At 48.2% G+C, this 22,787-nt stretch overlaps 1 protein-coding gene across 3 annotated transcripts in view; it reads left to right on the top strand.

Moving 5' to 3' along the window:
• The window catches only part of traf7 (TNF receptor-associated factor 7), a 42,172-nt gene extending 21,610 nt beyond the window's left edge, over positions 1-20,562 (top strand). For all 3 annotated transcript variants that reach the window (XM_083648790.1, XM_083648788.1, XM_083648789.1), the window contains exons 14-22: positions 4,988-5,115; positions 5,630-5,712; positions 5,959-5,998; positions 6,177-6,293; positions 11,569-11,691; positions 15,625-15,744; positions 16,571-16,702; positions 17,498-17,617; positions 17,842-20,562. In XM_083648790.1, the coding sequence (XP_083504916.1) occupies positions 4,988-5,115; positions 5,630-5,712; positions 5,959-5,998; positions 6,177-6,293; positions 11,569-11,691; positions 15,625-15,744; positions 16,571-16,702; positions 17,498-17,617; positions 17,842-17,856 (878 nt within the window). In that variant the 3' untranslated portion in view covers positions 17,857-20,562. The remainder of the gene's footprint in view (positions 1-4,987; positions 5,116-5,629; positions 5,713-5,958; positions 5,999-6,176; positions 6,294-11,568; positions 11,692-15,624; positions 15,745-16,570; positions 16,703-17,497; positions 17,618-17,841) is intronic.
• Positions 20,563-22,787: the final 2,225 nt, after the last annotated feature.

The following is a 22,787-nucleotide window of genomic DNA, read 5'->3' as shown; positions in this document are numbered from 1 at the left end:
GAAGACCTCCTCCTCTCCCACCTTCTCTCTGTCTCCCTCCACACTGTAAGAATACCTCCTCTACCACCTTCTCTCTGTCTCTCTCCACACTGTAAGAAGACCTCCTCCTCTCCCACCTTCTCTCTGTCTCTCTCCACACTGTAAGAAGACCTCCTCCTCTCCCACCTTCTCTCCATCTCTCTCCACACTGTAAGAAGACCTCCTCCTCTCCCACCTTCTCTCTGTCTCTCTCCACACTGTAAGAAGACCTCCTCTACCACCTTCTCTCTGTCTCCCTCCACACTGTAAGAAGACCTCCTCCTCTACCACCTTCTCTCTGTCTCCCTCCACACTGTAAGAATACCTCCTCTCCCACCTTCTCTCTGTCTCCCTCCACACTGTAAGAAGACCTCCTCCTCTACCACCTTCTCTGTCTCCCTCCACACTGTAAGAAGACCTCCTCCTCTACCACCTTCTCTGTCTCCCTCCACACTGTAAGAATACCTCCTCCTCTACCACCTTCTCTGTCTCCCTCCACACTGTAAGAATACCTCCTCCTCTACCACCTTCTCTGTCTCCCTCCACACTGTAAGAAGACCTCCTCCTCTACCACCTTCTCTGTCTCCCTCCACACTGTAAGAAGACCTCCTCCTCTCCCACCTTATCTCTGTCTCCCTCCACACTGTAAGAATACCTCCTCCTCTACCACCTTCTCTGTCTCCCTCCACACTGTAAGAAGACCTCCTCCTCTACCACCTTCTCTGTCTCCCTCCACACTGTAAGAAGACCTCCTCCTCTCCCACCTTATCTCTGTCTCCCTCCACACTGTAAGAAGACCTCCTCCTCTACCACCTTATCTGTCTCCCTCCACACTGAAAGAAGACCTCCTCCTCTCCCACCTTATCTCTGTCTCCCTCCACACTGTAAGAAGACCTCCTCCTCTACCACCTTCTCTGTCTCCCTCCACACTGTAAGAATACCTCCTCCTCTACCACCTTCTCTGTCTCCCTCCACACTGTAAGAAGACCTCCTCCTCTCCCACCTTCTCTCCATCTCTCTCCACACTGTAAGAAGACCTCCTCCTCTCCCACCTTCTCTCCATCTCTCTCCACACTGTAAGAAGACCTCCTCCTCTCCCACCTTCTCTCTGTCTCCCTCCACACTGTAAGAAGACCTCCTCCTCTCCCACCTTATCTCTGTCTCCCTCCACACTGTAAGAAGACCTCCTCCTCTCCCACCTTCTCTCTGTCTCCCTCCACACTGTAAGAAGACCTCCTCCTCTCCCACCTTATCTCTGTCTCCCTCCACACTGTAAGAAGACCTCCTCCTCTCCCACCTTCTCTCCGTCTCTCTCCACACTGTAAGAAGACCTCCTCCTCTCCCACCTTCTCTCCATCTCTCTCCACACTGTAAGAAGACCTCCTCCTCTCCCACCTTCTCTCCGTCTCTCTCCACACTGTAAGAAGACCTCCTCCTCTCCCACCTTCTCTCCATCTCTCTCCACACTGTAAGAAGACCTCCTCCTCTCCCACCTTATCTCTGTCTCTCTCCACACTGTAAGAAGACCTCCTCCTCTCCCACCTTCTCTCCGTCTCTCTCCACACTGTAAGAAGACCTCCTCCTCTCCCACCTTCTCTCCATCTCTCTCCACACTGTAAGAAGACCTCCTCCTCTCCCACCTTCTCTCTGTCTCCCTCCACACTGTAAGAATACCTCCTCTACCACCTTCTCTCTGTCTCTCTCCACACTGTAAGAAGACCTCCTCCTCTCCCACCTTATCTCTGTCTCCCTCCACACTGTAAGAAGACCTCCTCCTCTCCCACCTTCTCTCCATCTCCCTCCACACTGTAAGAAGACCTCCTCCTCTCCCACCTTCTCTCCATCTCCCTCCACACTGTAAGAAGACCTCCTCCTCTACCACCTTCTCTCTGTCTCCCTCCACACTGTAAGAAGACCTCCTCCTCTACCACCTTCTCTGTCTCTCTCCACACTGTAAGAAGACCTCCTCCTCTCCCACCTTCTCTCCATCTCTCCACACTGTAAGAAGACCTCCTCCTCTCCCACCTTCTCTCTGTCTCCCTCCACACTGTAAGAATACCTCCTCTACCACCTTCTCTCTGTCTCTCTCCACACTGTAAGAATACCTCCTCCTCTACCACCTTATCTGTCTCTCTCCACACTGTAAGAAGACCTTCTCCTCTCCCACCTTCTCTCTGTCTCTCTCCACACTGTAAGAATACCTCCTCCTCTACCACCTTCTCTCTGTCTCTCTCCACACTGTAAGAAGACCTCCTCTACCACCTTCTCTCTGTCTCCCTCCACACTGTAAGAAGACCTCCTCTCCCACCTTCTCTCTGTCTCCACACTGTAAGAAGATCTCCTCCTTTACCCCATTCTCTCCATCTCTCTCCACACTGTAAGAAGACCTCCTCTACCCCCTTCTCTCCATCTCTCTCCACACTGTAAGAAGACCACCTCCTCTCCCACCTTCTCTCTGTCTCCACACTGTAAGAAGACCTTCTCCTCTCCCACCTTCTCTCTGTCTCCACACTGTAAGAAGACCTTCTCCTCTCCCACCTTCTCTCTGTCTCCACACTGTAAGAAGACCTCCTCTACCCCTTCTCTCCATCTCTCTCCACACTGTAAGAAGACCTTCTCCTCTCCCACCTTCTCTCTGTCTCCACACTGTAAGAAGACCTCCTCTACCACCTTCTCTCCATCTCTCTCCACACTGTAAGAAGACCTTCTCCTCTCCCACCTTCTCTCTGTCTCCACACTGTAAGAAGACCTTCTCTACCCCGTTCTCTCCATCTCCCTCCACACTGTAAGAAGACCTTCTCCTCTACCACCTTCTCTCCATCTCTCTCCACACTGTAAGAAGACCTCCTCTACCCCGTTCTCTCCATCTCCCTCCACACTGTAAGAAGACCTTCTCCTCTACCACCTTCTCTCCATCTCTCTCCACACTGTAAGAAGACCTCCTCTACCACCTTCTCTCCATCTCTCTCCACACTGTAAGAAGACCTCCTCCTCTCCCACATTCTCTGTCTCTCTCCACACTGTAAGAAGACCTCCTCCTCTCCCACCTTCTCTCTGTCTCTCTCCACACTGTAAGAAGACCTCCTCCTCTCCCACCTTCTCTCTCCACACTGTAAGAAGACCTCCTCCTCTCCCACCTTCTCTCTGTCTCTCTCCACACTGTAAGAAGACCTCCTCCTCTCCCACCTTCTCTCTGTCTCCCTCCACACTGTAAGAAGACCTCCTCCTCTCCCACCTTCTCCCTCCACACTGTAAGAAGACCTCCTCCTCTCCCACCTTCTCTCTGTCTCTCTCCACACTGTAAGAAGACCTCCTCCTCTCCCACCTTCTCTCTGTCTCTCTCCACACTGTAAGAAGACCTCCTCCTCTCCCACCTTCTCTCTGTCTCTCTCCACACTGTAAGAAGACCTCCTCCTCTACCACCTTCTCTCTGTCTCCCTCCACACTGTAAGAAGACCTCCTCCTCTCCCACCTTCTCTCTGTCTCTCTCCACACTGTAAGAAGACCTCCTCCTCTACCACCTTCTCTGTCTCTCTCCACACTGTAAGAAGACCTCCTCCTCTCCCACCTTCTCTCTGTCTCCCTCCACACTGTAAGAAGACCTCCTCCTCTCCCACCTTCTCTCTGTCTCTCTCCACACTGTAAGAAGACCTCTTCCTCTCCCACCTTCTCTGTCTCTCTCCACACTGTAAGAAGACCTCCTCCTCTACCACCTTCTCTCTGTCTCTCTCCACACTGTAAGAAGACCTCCTCCTCTCCCACCTTCTCTGTCTCTCTCCACACTGTAAGAAGACCTCCTCCTCTCCCACCTTCTCTCTGTCTCTCTCCACACTGTAAGAAGACCTCCTCCTCTACCACCTTCTCTCTGTCTCCCTCCACACTGTAAGAAGACCTCCTCCTCTCCCACCTTCTCTCTGTCTCTCTCCACACTGTAAGAAGACCTCCTCCTCTACCACCTTCTCTGTCTCTCTCCACACTGTAAGAAGACCTCCTCCTCTCCCACCTTCTCTCTGTCTCCCTCCACACTGTAAGAAGACCTCCTCCTCTCCCACCTTCTCTCTGTCTCCCTCCACACTGTAAGAAGACCTCCTCCTCTACCACCTTCTCTCTGTCTCTCTCCACACTGTAAGAAGACCTCCTCCTCTCCCACCTTCTCTGTCTCTCTCCACACTGTAAGAAGACCTCCTCCTCTCCCACCTTCTCTCTGTCTCCCTCCACACTGTAAGAAGACCTCCTCCTCTCCCACCTTCTCTCTGTCTCTCTCCACACTGTAAGAAGACCTCCTCCTCTCCCACCTTCTCTCTGTCTCCCTCCACACTGTAAGAAGACCTCCTCCTCTCCCACCTTCTCCCTCCACACTGTAAGAAGACCTCCTCCTCTCCCACCTTCTCTCTGTCTCTCTCCACACTGTAAGAAGACCTCCTCTCCCACCTTCTCTCTGTCTCTCTCCACACTGTAAGAAGACCTCCTCCTCTACCACCTTCTCTGTCTCTCTCCACACTGTAAGAAGACCTCCTCCTCTCCCACCTTCTCTCTGTCTCCCTCCACACTGTAAGAAGACCTCCTCCTCTCCCACCTTCTCTCTGTCTCTCTCCACACTGTAAGAAGACCTCTTCCTCTCCCACCTTCTCTGTCTCTCTCCACACTGTAAGAAGACCTCCTCCTCTACCACCTTCTCTCTGTCTCTCTCCACACTGTAAGAAGACCTCCTCCTCTCCCACCTTCTCTGTCTCTCTCCACACTGTAAGAAGACCTCCTCCTCTACCACCTTCTCTCTGTCTCTCTCCACACTGTAAGAAGACCTCCTCCTCTACCACCTTCTCTCCATCTCTCTCCACACTGTAAGAAGACCTTCTCCTCTACCCTCTTCTCCGTCTCCCTCCACACTGTAAGAAGACCTTAAAATGTCTCCGCTTAGTTTGCACTCCGCTCTCATCCAGTCTCACTTGAAGTCTCATTCTCTCCGTAGCGTACGACCCTCAGCAGATCTTTAAGTGTAAGGGGACGTTTGTCGGCCACCAGGGTCCAGTCTGGTGTCTGTGTGTCTACTCCACCGGAGACCTGCTCTTCTCTGGATCCTCAGACAAGACCATCAAGGTAACATGCACACGCGCGTGCACACACAAACGCACACGCATGCACACACACAGACACACAAACGCACACGCGTGTGCACACACACACGCGCACGCACATGCACACACAGACACAAATGCACAACAGATGTACACATAAAACATGGAGACACGTGCAACATATTGAGGCATGTAAAAGTGCTGAAAACGCACACAAAAACAACAAGGGCAAATTGGGCCCAGGACCACGTATGATGTAGCAACCAGGTGACCTCATGCAACTCAAGCCCGAGTTTGGCAGGTTTTAAAGACGCATCATCACTGATAACCGCTCCTGACTGACTGACTGAATGAATGACTCACCCCAAAAAGACCATGCGCTGCTGCGCACGTGGTAACACTCACCTTTTTCACCCCAAAATAGGGCACTTAAGTGAATGATTGTGAGTGGTTGTGTGTCTGTCTGCCCTGGGACCTGTCACCAAGTTACACTGTCTGAGTTTGCCTCCATCTTCTATCTGCTGTCTTTCTCTCAGGTCTGGGATACCTGCACCACCTACAAGTGTCAGAAAACCCTGGAGGGGCACGACGGCATCGTGCTGGCACTGTGTATCCAGGGGTAAGAAAACACACACAACACACACACACACACAACACGCACACGTGCACATACACAACACACACACAGACGTGTAGTGATCGTAGGATATGATTGAACTGAACCAGAACTTCCCCAATGCTAGCAATGCTAGCAAAAAAAGTCCATGCTTGTCAGATACATCATTTTATTCATCACGTCTCCAAATATCTGTGTATATTTAGAGATGATGTGCTCATCTATCTCTTATCTATTCTATCTCTATAGAAACCGCCTATACAGCGGCTCTGCAGACTGCACCATCATAGTGAGTAACATTCACTTTCCTACTTCTCTTTTTAAGGGCCAATCCACATACTCATGTTGCTTGCATATTCATATGAATTTGTGTCATTCGTGTGTGTGTGTGTGTGCGTGTGCGCGTGCGTGCGTGCGTGTGTGTGTGTGTGTGTGTGCGTGCGTGCGTGCGTGTGTGTTTTGTGCAGGTGTGGGACATCCAGACCCTGCAGAAAGTGAACACTATCCGTGCCCATGACAACCCTGTGTGTACGCTGGTCTCCTCCCACAACATGTTGTTCAGCGGCTCCCTGAAGGCCATCAAGGTACGCTGATCTGCGCTCTACACATGATCCTGGTTATTGTTTATTCCAGGGTTCCCACGGTCGTGGAAAACCTGGAAAAGTCATGGAGTTTTAAAATCTCATTTTCCGGACCTGGGAAAGTCATGATGGAATTAGTCAAATCCTTAAAAGTTTTGGAAAAGTCATGGAATTTTGTTTTGTCGTCCGTGAATAACTTTCCAACCTAATGGCACATTTATTTTCTGTAGCCATATGTTGGCTAATATCGTTTAGCAGCAACATTTAGTCGCAGGAAGAAAGTACTGAATCATAGGAAGGTGTTGAGGTGAGTCGGTCTAAATTATTTGTTGACATCATAAACTTACGGTACGTGCACATCTACAATGGCAAATTCGCTTTTCCGCTGTGTCGCAGCGTTTTGTGGGCGTGCAAACCAGCTTCCAGCTTGGAGCTGTAGCCTGTAGAAACGTTGTACACAGGAGGGTGCGGGGAGGAAATGTGTAGGAAGAGCTGTCATTGGGTAGCTTCAACGAAAGGTCCCGCCCTAGTCCCGCCCCGCGAGCGTGAAGCCGCTCGGAGACAAGCCGCCTCTAGTCTGCGACAGTGAAACGCTGTGGGCGGTTCCAGCGGCAGGGGGCGCGAGGTAAATGGACCAATCAGACACGGAAATAGAGCAAGACAGCCTATCAAGATGCAGCGTCAAAGCGGCTTTTTCAGCAGGCAAGCCGCCAAGCGCTTCATGATGTGCACGTACCGTTAGCGGTTATAGATTACTTAGTACTTACTGAGGCCTTAGTATTCCCTGCGGAACATAGGCCATCGCCGAAAAACCCTCCATCCACTCCGGTCCTGTGAAGACTTTGGGATGTTTTGGTTCTCGTCAACGTTTCTGTAGCATGGGTGATTGTACGGGTTGGGGTTGCTAGCCCCAAGACCAACCTGCCACCATTTCTGGTTTCAGGTGTGTTTTGGAGTAGGGATGTCGAAAATCATAATTTTTCTTGACCGACAACCGACACTCATTAGCCGACAACTGTCGGTTAACCGAGAGGATTAAAATGCGCTATTTTACTGTCTGTGCCCCATTAAACCATTAGGCTACCAAATGCTTGATTTTTTTTCAGTAGAAAGCGTTTATTTTTACATCTACAAGCAGAAAAAAACACATTAACAAAACGAGAAGACAAGTTGAACCCTCCAGCCATCTAAACAAAAACATTCCTCCGATAGGCTATACTGCTCGCATTGCATATTAACACATTGAGTGCCACAGCGCTTCAGTAAAATTGTCTGGAGCCTGTGCCAGATTCACTTCCATTCAGTTGAAAACAGCTATAGAATTTTTTCTATTAGGGCTATATTGACAGGGCTGGACTCTAATGAAACATTGGACACTCCTGCTTCTTCCAAAGAAGAAATTTTGTTTCTAGACAGTTCCATTATGAAATGACAGCCTCTGAAATAAGAGCACTTTCAAGGGTTTTCTGCTCTTTTTTTTTTACTTTTCAAGATAAAGTCACTTTTATGAATACTTTTTGCACTCTAATTTCAAGCACATTCACTGACTCTGGCTGGTGTTTTCTGATGTGGTGGCGTGGTGTGGTTCTGTGCAGCCTGCGTGCCCCACCCCCCCCCCCCCCCCCCCTGAGCTGCGGGCTCCTCCCCACACGCACACAGTCTGTTTTCGCTTCCTCCGTTTTTGCCCCGGGTGGATCCCAGCGCAACAAGGAAATGGCAAACGGGAGTTACGGGACTGAAGGAAAAGGTTTGGCCGTACGGCTTCGGGTGCTGCCTTTCTGGCAGGGAATCGTGTGGAGAAACTATATGCAGACAGATAGACAGAAGCAGAAGAGCTCAGTTGTGGGCGCGGATGCAGCCAACTGTCAGCTGCAGACAGAGCAATCTGTCTCTGGCTGCAGCATGCATCGGTTTCCCCTTTGATCACGGCTTTTTCCGCTTTCTCCTGCACAAAGTAAAGGATCTGAGGTGGGTGGCGCAGCTCCCGTGTAGATGTTTAAGGTGGCGCCGTGTGATCCCTTGAAGGGATTCATGCTCACTGGCTGGGTACGACCTTAAACAGCAGAATTATGGAATAATATGAATTATGATTTTAGGACGTCCACAGACGTCCTTGGCACTCCTCGTTACTTTTTTTTTAGGACGTGCACAGACGTCCTTGGCACTCAATGTGTTAAGGGCACGTCAATTGACATGCAGCTGCCCCGTGAAGTAGTGTTTGAGCGGATGACAGCCCAGGCTGCAGGGCGCACTGACAAAGTGCGCAGCATCACTACAGTATCTTCTCTTTTAGCAATAGTCTCACTAATCCCACAGTGGTTTACCCGCATTTGAGATCTGCAAAAAATAGTTTGCTTCTGTCTCACCCGTTCGCTCTCTCTCTTCACACACGCGGCGAGGGCTGTGCTCTCTGGCAGGGCTCCACAACATTATAAAAACGAGTCCGCACTCCGCACGCAGTCTCTTGTGAAACAATTTATCCGAACTGCCATGTGTTGGACAGTAACGTTAACGTTAATTGATACTTTTCAATCGTCAATTCGACCGCTTCATGTCATTTTTGTAACACGGTAAAAACTACTGTTTCATCATTGAGTGCGAGCGTATGCATGCGTGTGCATGATGAACATGCACTGCGAAGGGAGGGAGAGAGTTGCCAGCCGCAGCAAGCACGCCACGCACACGCACATGCAAGATGTGTGTCCCGGCCGTTAGACCGAATGAGACAGTGAAGAAAAAGTAGGCTAATGACAGCACACACAGAGTTAACAAAACTATAGAACATGTATGAGCTGATTGTTTCGCTGGGTGTGTTCATCATTCTGAAATGGTCACAGAGCACATCTGAGCTGTGTGCTCAGACCATAGGCTCAGACATGAGCAGCAGAGGGGCGGGGCAGTCAGTGCGCTCACTTCACAGTGACTCTGTGGCTGCAGCAGGTGTTCAGCTGTGTGTGTGCTTCGCTGCGGAATGCGTTTGATCAGACATCGGGTAGATAAAATCAACATGAACCATGTGTTCCAAATCTAGCTTGATTAATACTTGCCCCATCGTTTAATATACTTATGTTACATTGCTGACCACGAAGGAGGGGGGGGGATCGCCACATTGGCAACAGTGTTATATGCATGTTAACATGGAAATTGACCGTTTAACCGACATGCTTAACCGACCAAAGACGTTCTCGGCGGTTAACCGGTTAACGGTTAACCGTCGACATCCCTATTTTGGAGTTGACTTGTTGACTCTCCTAGCCTATTGTCTTCCAGGTAATGGATTGCAGTCTCATACCACGTGAGACCAAACAGACTTAGGCCGTTTGTCCATCTTAGCGTCTTTTTCCGACCGATAAACGCTGGAAGTACGCTGGGGAGCGCTGATCTCAGCGCACAATATGCAAGGAAGCAGTCCGACAGTAACGTTAGTTCAGCGCGGTAGCTAGCTTGATAGCTGACAGCTAACATTAGCTAACAACACACATACAGTGATTTAGCTCAACACTCACCAGAAATATTAAGTGTCTAGCCAATCTGCTCCCACAATTGAGCCTTTCTGTCTCTGTTGCGATAGTTTCTCAATATGATTAGCTGCCAGAAAAGGAGCACCCGACACCAGCGTCTTTCTGAAAAGTTACAATATTTTCCGCTGGGAGCCGGGCGCACAAAAACGGCGCAGCGCTGTGAAAATAGACGCTGGGCGCAGCAGAGCACTTTCTCTAGACGTCCGTGTGCGCCCGCATACGCTCGCTCCGCATTGGAAACAACTGAAAAAAGACGCCGGAGCTGATGAGAAGACGCTAGGTCGACACAGGCCCTTAGGATTGTGTACAAGCTGTCTCAGCACGTCAAGCCCAGCCAACTCCTACTACTGTGTAGTGAAAGCTGCACCCGTTAAAAGCAGTGTAACTAGTGCAAGCATTCCCTACCAGCAGTGCCAGACAGTTATATAGATTAGTACTAGTTAATTGTTTATAGTACATTGTTTTTCAGTGGCAGGTCAGATGTAAAGGAGCTCTCAATTTGTTCTGTGGGAATAGGTTTTTATTGCCTTGTCGCGCAAGTATTTGCAGCTGCTAAATAAAATACTCTAGCACAGGGGTTCCCAAACTTAAGAATGCTGCGGCCCACCCAACCCTTTAAACACAACTCTGATCAACACACCAGACTAAGATGATGTATTTCCTGATGTTTTTTTTTGATTATAGATTTTTTTATTTCATCAACAGACCATGTGAACTTTGGCAAACAAAATGTGATGAGCAACGGCAAGAAATCAAACCACAAGCTACTAAATGCTAGTCTGTGAAAAATGCTACCTTATCTGTAAAGCGGAGACTCGTGGGTACCCATTGAACCAATTTTCATTCAGATAAATTGAGCCGAGAGGCCCTTTGAAATAGTTTTCCCTCACCCAAATTGAACCTATGTTTGGAGTGTTATTTAGCCTCTTTGCTGACAAGCTAGCATATTATGCTTCATAGCAATGGATCCCTTAGGTCATCTAGTTTCTTATGATAACAGGATCTGCACTGTAGCTTTAAACATGACCCTGCTGCAGCCATTTGATTGTCCGCGGAAATCGGGAGTGTTGGCAGACCACTCGCGGCCCACCTGCAGTACCTCCACGGCCCACTAGTGGTCCACGGCCCACAGTTTGGGAATCACTGCTCTAGCGGTTTAGTGCCCCCAAAACATGATAGAACCATAGTTACTCAACGGTTACATTCGAAATCAGTTTGGAGTCAGGATAGAAATGATGATTCAATCAATTTGGTATGGTATGAATTTAGAAGGGATTTCATATGGCTCTATTCAAATGTTGCTCACCAAGGCCACAGTAGCAGAGAGCTTGAGTTAAGACGGCGCTGGAGCAATGGAGTAAGACTGTGTGGGAGGAGGAGGAGAGGAGGCTGTAGCCCTGTCTTTGTTACCATGCTTACCGGAGGAGGGGAGGGGGGGCACAGGGACTTTCCTTTCTTACTCAACTCTCTCTCTTTCCTCCTTTCTTTCTTCCCCAATGTCTCTCTGATTCTCTACTTCAACTCGGTGACGTCACCTACTTAGCTGTTTTTACAGCTTTGTCTATCCCCCAAACACAAAACTAGTTATGTTTTACTGAAATTTTTGATCGTGCCTATTTTTACCTCAAAGTTTATTTTCACCCCCTAGTTTTAATTTTAATAACCTGCATTAACATTGCGTTTGTGTGTGCATGTGTGTGTGTGTGTGTGTGTGTGTGCGTGCGTGCGTGTGTGCGTGTGCGTGCACACGCGTGTAGGTGTGGGACATCGTGGTTACAGAGCTGAAGCTGAAGAAGGAGCTGACGGGTCTCAATCACTGGGTCAGAGCGCTTGTGGCGTCCCAAAACCACCTGTACAGCGGCTCCTACCAGACCATCAAGGTAGCTACCTGTCTGTGTGTGTGTGTGTGTGTGTGTGTGTGTGTGAGAGAGGCAATAGCTGCAACTACCACCAAAGCACACATAACCACAGTAGTGACATTTGTACTGCTGTTAATGCTTATATTGAGTGGTTATTAACGCAGTCGCAGGTGCACCCCAACCAAGCATTTTCATCAAAGTTCAACATGCATACAAATACCAGGACAGAAACAGAAACAATGCAAACTAGGGCTGAAAGATTGTCTTTTTTGATAATTAAATTAGATAATAATCTAATTTCGATTATTATGGCTGATATTGCAATTAATATATTGCAAAATAAAGCACGACAGTAGTTCATTTAAAATGGTATTTTGACACACATGTTGCTTTCAACAAATATTGCGCCTCCTGCTATTTGAAAATTGCAGTAGGCTATATTGTGATTTTCGATAACATTTCGATTAATTGTTCAGCCCTATAGTGCAAACTGGCTCCATGGTTACAACAGGAGTTGTCATAGTGACCAGTAAAGTACAGCTAGCTGTGCTTTATGGGAATAAAGTCAGTTTAGCTAACGTCACATTTGTCAGTTGGAACGTCTTTGATGAATCAGATCACTTGGTTGAAATCAGTTCTACTCCTTGTGTCATTAATGGCTTAAATGTCTTTTTATATGATGCTACTTCAAGGCGTTTAGGTGTTTTGGACAATAATGAGTTTCCGTCCTGTGTTTTTTTTATTGTCACTGCTGAGCTCACTTGAGTGTGTTAATTAGTTGTAGTACAGAAACCTTGTTGCTGTGTGTGTGTGTGTGTGTGTGTGTGTGTGTGTGTGTGTCTGTCTGTCTGTCTGTCTGTCTGTCTCTTTCTTGCTGGAGTTGGTCACTAATGAATACCCCAGGGACGTTGAGAGAGAAAGTGAAGGACAGAAAAGGAGAGAGAGGGAGAGGCCTCAGTAGAGGAGTGAAGAATGAGGAAAGGGACATAAACAGATAGGAGGAAGATGGATAATGTCGACTGTGCTCCATTTGACTATGGCTCTAAACACAGCAGACAGTCTCCAGACAGTGTTTAGCCCAGTCATGTCTTTTAAAACAGTTTTAGGTCATTTGACTATGGCTCTAAACACAGTAGACAGTCATCAAGTTGTCAGGACAAATACATTTACAGGTTATGTCTTGGTTAATGTCAAGTTGTCATAATGAAGACATCTCAAACAATGTCAGCTTTGCATTAACTCATTCATGGCCAGTTTAGGACTGCCAATATTTAGCACAGGCCAAAGATTTTCATAATTGTTGGTCATCTTTCAAGACCCACAGTAAATGATCTATTAGCACCAAAGTGCTAATAGATAAGTAACTTTCAACCATTTTGAGCAAAGCTCTTTCCAAACAGGCCACCAGCGTTGGCTAGTTGTTGATATTTATAAAGATATGGCCCCTCTCAAATAAATTATTTTTGAGGCAGTAGGCAAACTGTAATGGCGTCGATTTCGGAAAAAAAATCTGGACTTGAACACAGCCAAAGAGTCCAGTATAGACAAGAGTATATGTCATTTCTTGGTTTTTTCCATAGGTATTTTCAAATCACTGTTCTAATACATATCTAGGGGGTAAGTCCTCCTTTAAGACCAGTGTAAGACCAGTTGGTGCAACCGGCCCCAGGAGCGGTACCGGGGCACCAGTGTGAAAGCAGTCTAAATCAGTCGCTCTTCATTCTTTCCCCCCTTCCTTAACGTAACACAGTCATTAAAGGAACACTCCGCCCATTTTCAACCAGCTTTGTATCATTAGAACATCAGTAGTATATCAGAAAACTGTAAACGGTTTTGAAGTCTGTCATTTAATTTGACAGTTATTGAGTGTTAAAGTGTGGACCAGTGACATCACTGGTCCACACTAACTCAAATTAATAACTCATTAACTCAAATCAACTCTCAATAACTGTCAAACTAGATGAATGATGAATAGTTTGACAGTTATTGAGAGTTGATTTGAGTTAATGAGTTATTAATTTGAGTTAGTGTGGACCAGTGATGTCACTGGTCCACACTTTAACACTCAATAACTGTCAAATTAAATGACAGACTTCAAAACCGTTTACAGTTTTCTGATATACTACTGATGTTCTAATGATACAAAGCTGGTTGAAAATGGGCAGAGTGTTCCTTTAACACACAGTCATTAACACAGTCATTAACACACAGTCATTAACACACAGGACACATCTGTCCTGTCTGTGTTATTTTATCACCTCGACTCTGCATCGGCATGTAGGTCATTATCTCTTTAGAAAGTAACAGCGGCAGTAAAACTGTATTCCACACTGATGGTTAAACTTGCTTTGCAAATAATCCCCGGTTCACACGCGTGCCGAACCGTGGGGGCGGATCCGTATGGATCACGGATCAGCTGTGGTCCGTCGCAGCACGACTTGCTGGTCAGCAAACCCAGGCTACCACCATAGAGAATGAAGCAGTGCAAACGCCGTTGTTTGGAATAGCATGTATCAGCCCACCGCTCCCCGCCTGTCCACCTGTCCACCGCTCCCCACCTGTCCACCGCTCCCCGCCTGTCCACCGCTCCCCGCCTGTCCACCGCTCCCTGCCTGTCCACCTGTCCACCGCTCCCTGCCTGTCCATCTGTCCACCTGTCCACCGCTCCCCGCCTGTCCACCGCTCCCTGCCTGTCCACCTGTCCACCGCTCCCTGCCTGTCCATCTGTCCACCGCTCCCCGCCTGTCCACCGCTCCCCGCCTGTCCACCTGTCCACCGCTCCCCGCCTGTCCACCGCTCCCCGCCTGTCCACCTGTCCACCGCTCCCTGCCTGTCCACCTGTCCACCGCTCCCCGCCTGTCCACCGCTCCCCGCCTGTCCACCTGTCCACCGCTCCCCGCCTGTCCACCTGTCCACCGCTCCCTGCCTGTCCATCTGTCCACCGCTCCCTGCCTGTCCACCTGTCCACCGCTCCCTGCCTGTCCACCTGTCCACCGCTCCCCGCCTGTCCACCTGTCCACCGCTCCCTGCCTGTCCATCTGTCCACCGCTCCCTGCCTGTCCACCTGTCCACCGCTCCCTGCCTGTCCACCTGTCCACCGCTCCCTGCCTGTCCACCTGTCCACCGCTCCCCGCCTGTCCACCTGTCCACCGCTCCCCGCCTGTCCACCTGTCCACCGCTCCCCGCCTGCTCCATGGAGGAAGGACAAGGCAGGATGAGAAAAATGCAGAGATTGAATTTCACAGCGCCATTCTAACGTGTGTGTGTGTGTGTGTGTGTGTGTGTGTGTGTGTGTGTGTGCACCGCCGCCAAAGCCGAACACGTGTGTGCACGTGTTGTAGTGTGCTTGCTTGTGACGATTAAAGGCGGGTTTGTCCATCCAATTTAATTTCACGTATTCATTGATTTGATGGACCAGGCTGAAGAGACATGACTGACCACAAAGATCCGGCTGTACAATTCAATAGTTGATCCTCTGCATTTTGTGGCCTGTTTCCGGTGCTGCGTTGTGATTGGCCAGCAACCGTTTTGGCTTGTGATCACTCCACTTTGTGTTGCCATGGAGACGGAAACTTACAATGCACTTTTTCTGCTGCCGATAACGGGGTGTGTGACTGTGTGTGACTGTGTGTGTGTGTGTGTGTGTGTGTGTGTGTGTGTGTGTGTGGAGGGGGGTGGCGGGTGTGTGAAGCGGGTGTAAGCAATAACATTAATGAGGGCCTTGGCACTGGAACACCTACATAGAGTGGAACTATCATTAAACAAACTGTTGCTGTGAAAAGAGTCTATGGAGTCCTCTCCCTCCTCGTTCTCTTCTTATCTCTCTCCTTTACAACCATCACTCTCTCTACCCCCTTCTCTCTCTCTCTCTCTCTCTCTCTCTCTCTCTCTCTTTCTCTCTCTCTCTCTCTCTGTCTCTCTCTCTCTCTCTCTCTCTGTGTCTCTCTCTCTCAGATTTGGGACATCCGGTCTCTAGAGTGTGTCCACGTCCTGCAGACCAGCGGGGGCAGCGTCTACTCCATCGCTGTCACCAACCACCACATCGTCTGTGGCACCTATGAAAATCTGATCCACGTAAGGGAGAGGACACACATGCCCCCCCCCCACACACACACACACACACACACACACCAACTCACAGACACACAAACTCACAGACATACGGTGACAGTGCATCTTTTGTTCTCATATCTTTGTTTCCTCATCCTGCCACTGAAATCCCTTGTGAGAAAAACCTAAATCTCTTTCTCTCTCACTCGCTCTCTCCCTCTCTCAATCTCCCCCCCCTCTCTCTCTCTCTCTCTCTCTCTCTCACACACACACACACACACACACACACACACACAAAGGCATGAAGGCACTTACACTCCCTGTTATGTATTTAGTTGGAATAATGAGAAGATAATGATGATGACCAGATCCTGTTCATCGAACAGTCCATTGGTGGATTCCACCATTCAACACGTCAGCCTCTAGACTATGTCACGAGCCACAAAGCCTTTTAGAGTCGAGTAGAGTCGGCCAGTGGTTCCCAAACTTCTTCACACGTGCCCCAAACTGACACGAATTAGACCACAGACCCCCAGATCCAATTTTGTCCCCAGGGTCCTCCATCTGATAAGATTTTTTGCTTTTTGATGTTTTTTTTTGCAGAAACTGTATGAAACCCATGACCAAAATAATAATAAATGATTCGCATTTTTGCTGGGCACGCCCTGGAACCCCCTCAAGGACCCCTGGGGGTCCCCGGACCCCACTTTGAGAACCAGTAGTAGACCAATCAACCACAGACAAAATATAGCGGGATAAAAGTTGGTGGTGATGGTGATGATCGTGATTATGATGAGGATGGTGGTGATGGTCGTGGTGAACTGATGATGAAGGTGTGTCTCCTCTCCAGGTGTGGGATATCGAGTCCAAGGAGCAGGTGCGCACTCTGACAGGTCACGTGGGAACAGTCTACGCTCTGGCCGTCATCGCCACCCCCGACCAGACCAAAGTGTTCAGCGCCTCCTACGACCGCTCACTCAGGGTGAGGAAGAACAGTCTGTTGATGTGTGTGTGCTTTTCTGCCTGTGCTGCCTGCTCAATGTTACGCTCACGTAAAGATACATTGAAGTACACTTGAATCAGCATTTGCCTATGCCACCTGGGTACTTTGGGCACTGACCCAATTGTTCACTGGTCAAACCAACCCCCCAGGAATAGCGCTGGGCTGTGAAGCCACTTGAACATGGTGGCGAAGCTCTGTATTGCAAGTCACGTGACGCCATGCTGTTAAACCCAGGGGAATTTTTTCCAGGTGTCACTCAAAGTATAAAACGACTCTTTTAATGATCAAATAATTTTTTAAGTGTGTGTTTTTTAACTAAGAGCCGTATCCGGGGGTATTTTCTTCTTGTAATACAATCCATGGGTGGGAGGGGTGGGAGACATCATGGAACACGTCATGGCACACATGCGCACTTCGCCTTAGGCCACATGGTCAGGAAGAAAAACCCCCCCATGATGGCTTCATGCGCCAGTGAGCAGCCTCCGTCCGAATGCATGGGTGGGCGTGGCTCGTCCCCTATCCAGTTCTTTTAATACATCCATGGGTCAAACTGCTGCTGTAGTGAGTTTTTAAATCCAGAGTCACATGATCTGTGTGACCCAACATGAATGGCCGCCTTCTGAAGGTGGGGAACCTTTGCTGCAGTGACATGTTGGGCGACCCTCCTCGCTTTGAAAAAGTGGCTGAGACGAAGCTTGTTGCCAGGCAACCAAAGTAGCGCTGAAATTCTGAACTGTGTGTGTGTGTGTGTGTGTGTGTGTGTGTGTGTTGCAGGTGTGGAGCATGGACAACATGATTTGTACCCAGACCCTGCTGAGACATCAGGGCAGTGTAACGGCTCTGGCCGTCTCCAGGGGGCGCCTCTTCTCCGGAGCGGTCGACAGCACCGTCAAGGTACCGCAGGGCCCTGTGAACCTGTCTGCCACTGCATCTGTGTATTCTGTCTGTCTGTCTGTCTGCCTGTCTGTCTGCCTGTCTGTCTGTCTGTCTGTCTGTCCATCCATTCTGTCTATTCATTCTTCGTTTATATCAATCTGTATGTCGTTAGCTTCTTCTTTTCCTCGCTACTCAAATGTTGCTTTGTTGAAAGTAATCCTCTCTCTCTCTCTCTCTCTCAGGTGTGGACATGCTAGAGGAGCGGTCAGATGTGTCAGATGGACTCTACGAACTGTACTGAGATGAACTTTAACCTTTTCACACGGTTTGCCCCTCCGCACCCGTTTATCTTATTGTGATTCTACAGCCACAGACCAATAACCGCCACTTCAGGATCAAGCTGCATCGGAACTATTTTACTAAAGTGTTACTTTTAAAACAAAAATATATATAAAATAAAATAAAAAATCCGGCGTCACGCCACTTGCGACCTCGGCACCAGTGCATTATGGGACAAAGCGGGACGAGCTGCCTTACCGCTTGCACCGACCGACCGCGCTCCGCCCAAGCCATGCTCTCCTGATTGGACGCTGCATCCCTCGAATCTATGCGGGAAGCAGAGAGGATCATGGGTGTCGGAGTTTTTGCAGACTGCAGATTGGCCCGCCTGCTTTTTTTTTTATGGACACGCCTGCCACTGGGGAACTGTACTGATGATGCCTATATCATTCTGTTAACATAAGTCCATGGGCTGCTTTCACAGACGTGGAGTATCTCCCCACGTCCAAGTTCCCAGAACGCATGAGAGCAAAGAAAATCACTGCAGTTGATGCAAATAAAAGTAGACGACCGGTTGCTTCGTTTAAATAACATTGTAAAATTGGAGTTTAAAAAGTAATCCTGAAGAAAACGGCATTTAACAATCAGAACTCTACCCACATGATTCCGATGTGGTGTGATTCATAAACAGTTTGAAGAAGCCTGGTAAAATGTATGTAAAGTTGAGATTTTTTGTAATACCGTAGGGAAATTCTCTTCCCACATTCCTCCATAGAGTTCAGGCTCAGCCACAGGGCAGCACCCTGCCAACTCGTAGGGATTCAGCGTCTTGCTCAAGGACACTTCAGCAGAACGGATGCTTGCCAGCATGGACGTGAACACAAGTCCTCCAGGTCGAAGGACTCACTACCACAGCAGTGATAATGAAGGCAGCAGGGCAGCTTTACTCTCGTCCGAGTCTGGTGCAAGTCTGGGATCAGATCTGCAGATCAAGTCTGGGATATGGAGATCAGATCTGTGTCAAATAGCTGGTGTTTTATTCTGCTTGGAGGGCCAGATAGGCGGGATTTCCCACAAGTGGCAGAAGGTTTGACAGAGATAAACTGTCTCTCTGAATTCTCCTCTTGTGGTAAGCCCCGCCCACCTGCTACTAACAGAAGGTCAAAAGGAACGCTATGACTAATGTGCGCATGCTGCTTGATCCGTGTTTGATGGAGACCCTTGGTGGAAAGGACGATGTCGGAATGTCAGCGGACGATGTCTGGAGGAATGGGAGTTGTCGTCTTTACAGGTTCCTGAAAATGAGAATTCTCCTCAATTCCGGACGGGAACCTATAGAGTTAGCTGGGAAGTAGGCAGGCGCAGGCTTAATAATACATCGAACTCCATGTGACCGTTCAGGTCGCCCACTTCCCCTGTGTGAAACCTGCCTTCTACGTCTCTTTTAATGAACACTTTCAAACGAGTTTGACAGATCCGTACATTTACCCAGTTTTATATCGGTGCCATGATAGAGCTGTGTTCAGAGTCACCAAACGGTTGTATAGTTTTAAAATAACGGACCGTGCCGAAGCTGCGCACCCATGGGAATGACTCACATCGGCCTACATAACGGAGAGGGAAAAGAGAATGTGTTTGTGGGTGTGTGCAAACTGCCAACCCTATTGTGTATAAACCAGTGCCATATGTGGGGATGACAGTTATATCAATGTGGCAGATTGTGTTCTTTTCCCCCTCTCCTGCCCCCTCTCTTCCCCTCTCCTCCCCTCTCTCTTCCCCTCTTCTCCCCTCTCTCTTCCCCTCTCCTGCCCCCTCTCTTCCCCTCTCTCTTCCCCTCTTCTCCCCTCTCTCTTCCCCTCTCCTGCCCTCTCTTCCTCTCTCCTCCCCTCTCTCTTCCCCTCTCCTCCCTCTCTCTTCCCCCCTCCTCCCCTCTCTCTTCCCCTCTCCTCCCCTCTCTCTTCCCCTCTCTTCCCCTCTCCTCCCCTCTCCCTTATTGATCAATTAACACAGATTGCTCTGACTGTCATATGAGCCGTCTCATGTGTAATACTGTGTGGATTGTTTGGTAGGTAGGGAAAGGCGAGGTTTGGACTCTGGATGTACCATGTGCTTTTTTTCCTCAATTATGGTTGAGTGGATTCACAAATTTAAATATTTAAAATTAGGGATGCACCAATATATCAGCAGACGATTGGTATTGGTCTGGCATTTTGCTGCTGAGATTTGCCTGATTGCGTGATTGCAAACTTTTTTCTTTTGTGTCAATTACCATCAAATTAGCAACAGAATGAAACTAACGTGGTCTTTTGTGAAAAATAACTCTTGATTATTTTCAGATTAGGATGTCTGGAAAGACTAACCTGTTCTTACAAAGTAAATGTATATCACTATCAGCCCTATATATATATATATATATATATATATATATATATAAAATTCAGGTCGTGTCCAAACAGCGGCCCACCTCCCAGAGAAAGGGTGAGCCCCAAGTTGTTTTTCACAAAGTAATTCAAATTACAGTATTTCGCCTTCATTTCAATGGAGCCAGATTTGGCCGCTGCCTTGTCTTTGTGGGATGGGTAGAGAGCAGTGTCTTCACTGATCATGGTTTCATTGTTTTCTTGTATACCTGTACTCACATAAGCCTGATTTGATCGTTGATCAATAAAACGGTTCTACACTTACTTCTTTATGTCTAATTAATGGTACCATGTTCATTAAGGGGACCAGATTTCTGAAATGAAAATCGGGGACATTTCCAGTTCAGCACTCAATATATCATTTAAATATCCAATATTATCTATGAAATAAAAAAGGACAATTCTGGTTTCATAAAATTCATGCTGTCATTTTCTATGAAAAACATTTGACATTTGGAGATTTTTGTAAGAATTGCATTTTTTTGGAGATTGGGTTTTCGAGCGCTTCCCTCTTATTGTTAAAGCCCCATTCAGGAAGTTTTCCAACTGCGCCCTCTGCGTGCATTAGTATCGATAACGATATCACCGTTCAAAGTCAACAAAACACAGCGCCAGAAAGCTCTATGTACATGTTGTGACATCGGGTACTCACCACGTGATGAAATAATAATCCATAGTTCCGTGAAACATCATTTTCGTAGCAAATCCGAATCGAGTTACTTCCTTGCTTTCATGCAGACAGCGCTTACGCTGTACAGCGCATGCGCACATCCTTTTCTTTTTTTCTATTTTATTGACACGGGACGCTGACAGCAAACTGCTTAGTCCCAGTGCTGGCCAATGGAGGGCGGTGTGGGATAAATAAAGCAGAGAGTCTCCCTATTCCAAGTCAATCTACCATGTCCTGTGACTAAAAAGCTGTGATATTACAGTAAAAAATGTCAAAAATCTTACTGATTGGGGCTTTAATATAGGCCTACCTAGGAAAGCCTATATCGCCTGAATACCCTCAGTCTCTACATAAAGGGGTACATAAAGAGGTCTCTGGATTCCCTTGGAAACGAACCGTTAAGAGGGCTTCACAGAAACGTGGGAAGATGTGAGTGAAGGGGTACATAAAGTAACGAATAGCCGAGTATGGAAAGAATGGAATTGGAAATTAAACCGTTTTTTTTTTTTGTTAAAATTGGCGTGTGTGTTTGTGTCACAATTGTGATGTCATCAGTTAGTCACTTGAGCAATTGTGATGTCACTCGATCAATAATGTGATGTCATCAGTGATGTCACTTGAGCACAGTTGCACGATGGCACCTAGGTGGGTGGGCAGTCTGTCAGTCACGATTTTGGGAGGGCAATTTCCATAACTGCACCATGGCGCATCATCTCCAGAGTCTCAACCGTAGGAATCAAGCGCCCTAGTCTGTCTGTGGTTGGCGGCGGTGTCGGTCACGATTGTGATGTCATCAGTGATGTCAGTTGAACAATTGTGGTGTCAGTGATGTCAATCAAGCAATTGCGATGTCATGAGTAATGTAATAAATGCTTCCTGGTATTAGCCAATGGCACACAGTTGCACGATGGCGCCTAGGTGGGTGGGCGGTGTCTGTCAGTCCAGTCTCCACCCTCCAGTTTGTAATAATCTGCCCAGGGACTGCAGATGAAAATGGGGTAATTTGCTAACTATACATTGACACACACACACACACACACAAAGTGAAATGTTGATTGACGTACACTGCTACAACCTGGCTCAAGTAACAATGGAGGGGAAACATATTATGTCAAAGTAAAAATGTAACGTAGTATACTAAAACAAATTGCTAATTTTTGTTCTCTGCCTAGTTTTAACTGTTTATTTTGTTTTATTTCTGATTGTTTGGCTGTTTGGAGCCACTTTAAGTGAAACTAGTTGTTTAAAAGCAGCCCCCAGCTGTGAACTATTCACCAATTGCTGTGGGTGTGTCTGAGGCTCTCAGGCCCCTTGAGGACAGGACTTGGTGCACGTCCACACCATACACGCCAAAGCCACGCACTTTCATTTCAGCGTCCTTGTTAACACGCAAGTCTGTTCACACCAGCCGCACACCACACCACGCCAAAGCTTATGTTGAACCGATAGTTTCAGCTTCTGTTCTATTTTCCAAGCGTACTGCGTGCTGATCCCGAGCTGCCAGGCATGCAGTCAATGCAATTTGTGAGGGGGGGGGAGGGGCAGGAGCAGCAGCTCCGAGCCCGGGGCTGAGGAAAATAGACTGTTTCTGGTGTGACCAGTTAGGCGTCAGATCAGCTTGAGCCTGCCTCAAGCTTCAGTTCTGCCTATGCTCTGCCTATGGTGTGAACGTGCACTTATTGCCACATTGTCTAGAGCGGCAGCCTCTGGGCACGAACATGGGTAGGCCAGAGCTCCCTGCTCATCTACCACACTGTCTTTTTTCCCCATCCCTGTTGTAACATCAACTCATAGGTCCCGTAGACATGGTACCTACAGG

Source organism: Poromitra crassiceps (genome assembly GCF_964638095.1).
Source record: "Poromitra crassiceps genome assembly, chromosome: 13".
Lineage (NCBI taxonomy): Eukaryota > Metazoa > Chordata > Actinopteri > Beryciformes > Melamphaidae > Poromitra > Poromitra crassiceps.
This window is presented reverse-complemented; position numbering and strand designations above follow the sequence as displayed.